Source organism: Rutilus rutilus (genome assembly GCF_951802725.1).
Source record: "Rutilus rutilus genome assembly, chromosome: 9".
NCBI classification, from domain to species: domain Eukaryota; kingdom Metazoa; phylum Chordata; class Actinopteri; order Cypriniformes; family Leuciscidae; genus Rutilus; species Rutilus rutilus.
Genome location: NC_140223.1, coordinates 24327218 through 24331006, shown reverse-complemented (window position 1 = coordinate 24331006; position 3789 = coordinate 24327218). Strand labels below are relative to the sequence as shown.

The window sequence follows — 3789 nt, the reverse complement described above, 5'->3', positions numbered from 1 at the left end:
CACAGGAACCTTTCAGTTTCATTATCTATACAAAATGGGAACACTTAGTTAAATGTTCCATAATGGCCATTATTTGGTTCCTGACATAATTTCGAATGATCACACAATGTACAAAATGAATGTATTGACTTTTTCAGTGTAAATGCAGTGAATTTGTAAGTAAACTTTATTTAAGAAAATAAAGTTGCAATAACACATGATGTTAGATTAAGTCACAAATCTTGTACAAACACAAATCTTTGCTTTTGCTTTAAAATATAGTTTCAAGTTTATTTTTTACAGTAAAAGATACATCAGTTGCATTTCCTGGCTTCAAAAAGCAGAGCATTAAAATGTGAGACCTGGAATATAAGCAAAAGACAAAAGATATCTTTCCTATGATACAAATTGTGTGGATAAATCCTATGTTCTTACAGTTGCTCTAGTTCAGTATGCTGCATGACATTTAAAGAATACTATTTTGTTTTTGTAGTTTTTTTTCTAATGTATGACTGCTGTAATAGTTTACGTACACACAGTGGATACATAATCTTTTGTTGGATTAATTTGGGGATTTTTTGAAATCTTTAGCCTTTTAAGTAAGCTTTCCTTGACATCTTTTGTCCTTAAACAGTATATGAGGGGGTTGATCATGGGTGGAAAAAGACTATACATCATAATAATGACTAATCGTAAATCAGTGCTGAAGTTAATACCAATATTGCTTGCCAAATAAATAAAACACCTGGGTAGAAAATAGAGCGCTATTATGACGAGCTGAGGACTGCAGGTGGAGAAAGTCTTCATTCTTCCTTGAGCGCTCGATATATGCAGAACTGCCACAATGATGGTGCAATAAGAGAAAACAATGAAGGTCAGAGGACTGAGCAACACAACCATAGCAAATGCAAAGGCTGGAACACTGTACAGTGCCCTGTTAGTGCATGCAAGTGAAGTGATAGAAATGTGATCACAGTAACAGTGCATAATGGTGTTTTCTGCGCAGTAAGGAAGAGGGTATGCCCTTATTGCCATCATTAAAGAGCATGCATGTCCTTGCACCCATACAATGAGACAAAGATAGAAAATGTTTGATTTTGTGAGTATATTAGGATATCTTAGAGGATGACAGATGGCTACATACCGATCAAAGGCCATTACTGCCAGGATAAAAGCATTGACTGAACCAAAATAATGCACAAAATACATTTGAATGAAGCAACCACTAAATGAAATACTACCAGCTTGGAACCAATACCTAGTAATAATTTTTGGTAAGGTAGTAGTGCTGAATAATATATCACTTACAACTAGGTTTAAGATGACATAATACATAGGTTTATGTAAGCATTTTTCTAAAGCAAAAATTACTAGAAATATTCCATTCCCCACTAAGATACACACATAGACAAAAAATAGCAGAGCAGCCACTGTGCCATAGTATTCTGTTTGAAGCCCAGGAAAACCAACAATGAAAAATTCCTTAACAAAGCTGATGTTTCTGGCTGACATGACGACCTGATGGCTGGATGAAAAAATGGATTAATGCATTTTCTTTTATGCATTGTTATACTGCTAGTTTGGCATGAATCATATATAGCACAAATTACTCTATTTTATACATACATATATATATATATATATAGCCTACTATAATATAATACAGTACTATTTGATCACAGAGTCATAACAACCAGTTAAAATATTAAATTGTGTTTTATATATTTTTTTTTAAATACAGGAAATGACAGGAATTAGCACATTATCATCTAAAAAAATATTGACAACACTTTTTTAATAAACTGGAAAAGCATCTGATCTAACTCTGGAATATCAATAGAATCATTTACTTACAATATACGTCTTTCTACACAATATACGTCTTTCTGAGTCAAAGATATTTAAGTCAAATCTTTTTCTTCTCATCAAGGCGGGACATGTTGTGGTTGGTTGATAACACTGACAGTATACCTCACATTTCTTATTGGCTATTAACCAGTGACCTTAGGGATGTACTTACTAAACTATAGGGAATTTCGCACTGGATGAACCTTTTGCTAGACCTATTGGCAGATGTACCTGCTTTTTGGCATGTTCGCACTGCAGGAACTGGGAACGATTTTAGTTCTAGGAACGCCTTTTGGGGGAAATAAATGAGCTCTTACTTCAGATTAGGGTCTAACCCAGGACAATAGGAACTACCAGTGACGTAAGTGTATGCTGATTGGCGAACGCATGCGAAACACTGGCATCCACCATTTTTAAAAATGATGTACACACACAGATTATAGCCTATATATTTACTCAACAAACTAACTCTATGAACATGGCAAACATTGATAGATGGACCTCTCAATTTTTACACTAAGGAGAAAATCCAACCCAACTTTGAGGGGACCAAGCATGATTTTTGCTCAGCGACATTGGGAATCAACCACAAGGCAAACGCTAATACTTTTTCATTTACTGTCTACTTTCTTTGTATATCAGTTCTATCTAATAACGTATTAGACAGGGCTGTTAAACAGATCGTAAATTAATGAAGACAGAGAATAAGAGCATTGTGTGATCGGGCTCTGGTGTTCTCATCACCGTCAAAATAAAGGTCACAACAAAATGCGCAGCTTACCGAGTTCCTACTGGCGGCGAATGCAACCAGGAAAATTTAAGTAGGGGAACATTTAGTTCTTGGGGGAACCACCCTGGTGGCTAGTTCCTATTACTAAGTTCCTAGAACTGTGAGGGACAGACTTACAGTCAATGGCACACATTGGTTCTGGATCACATTTTTCACAACTCATAACTTTACAACTATTTATTGAGTTTTAGTCTACAGAAAGTTTTAAGAAGATGATTCTTTAGCTGAACATTTTGGATGTTGTAAAATAGTACAATCCATTGAACTCACTGTAATTATATCCCTCAGAGCCTCGTTTTCATTCCTGTCAAAAAATTAATATGGCCCTTAGTGAAAAAGTATAGCAAAATGTATTTAAAATACATTTATTTTGTACTAATTATACTACAAATCCATGTGCATATTTACTGGCATATCGCTTGAGACTTAATGTTATAAATATTATAATTAATATTAACTTTATTACACAATGCACATTTTTTTTATATTAGCCTAAAATGTGTTTTAATATCACTATGGGTAAGGACAGTATGATCACTGCATAAGGCAGTTTTTAAATGCAAGATATCTAAAGCAGGGCCGGTTCTAGACATTAGGAGGCCCTAGGCAAAATTAATGTTGGAGGCCCCCCACCCCCAATAAAAAACACTTGAAACAAATATGATTCCTAACCTTTTTATTTATACAACATTCAATTTTAAATTTAGTATATTTTTACTTACACAGTACATAAGTTTGGACACGTTACTATTTTTAATGTTTTTGAAAGAAGTCTCTTATGCTCATCAAGCCTGGATTTATTTGATCAAAAATACAGAAAAATAATGTGAATAATAGTGAAATATTATAAAAATTTTAAATAATGGTTTTCTATTTTACTATACTTTAAAGTATATTTCTGTGATGCAAAGCTGAATTTAGTGTCACGTGATCCTTCAGAAAACTTTATAATATTCTGATTTATTATCAAACGTTAGAAATGGTGCTTAATATTTATTTTATAACCTGTGATACTTTTTTTCAGGATTTTTTTATTATTAAAAAGTTGTTTTAAAAAAGTCTTCACTATCACTTTTTATATATTTAACACATCCTTGCTGAATATTCTGTATTTTTGATCAAATAAATGCAGGCTTGTAGAGCATAATAAGAAACTTCTTTCAAAAACATTA

At 33.1% G+C, this 3789-nt stretch overlaps 1 protein-coding gene across 1 annotated transcript; it reads right to left on the bottom strand.

Moving 5' to 3' along the window:
- Positions 1-504: 504 nt before the first annotated feature.
- On the bottom strand, positions 505-1491 carry or30bt1 (odorant receptor family 30, subfamily BT, member 1; the record flags this gene model as incomplete). Its single annotated transcript, XM_084419603.1, has 1 exon — positions 505-1491. The coding sequence occupies one exon, from the start codon at positions 1489-1491 to the stop codon at positions 505-507; it is 987 nt and encodes a 328-aa protein (XP_084275729.1).
- Between the last annotated feature and the right edge of the window lie 2298 nt (positions 1492-3789).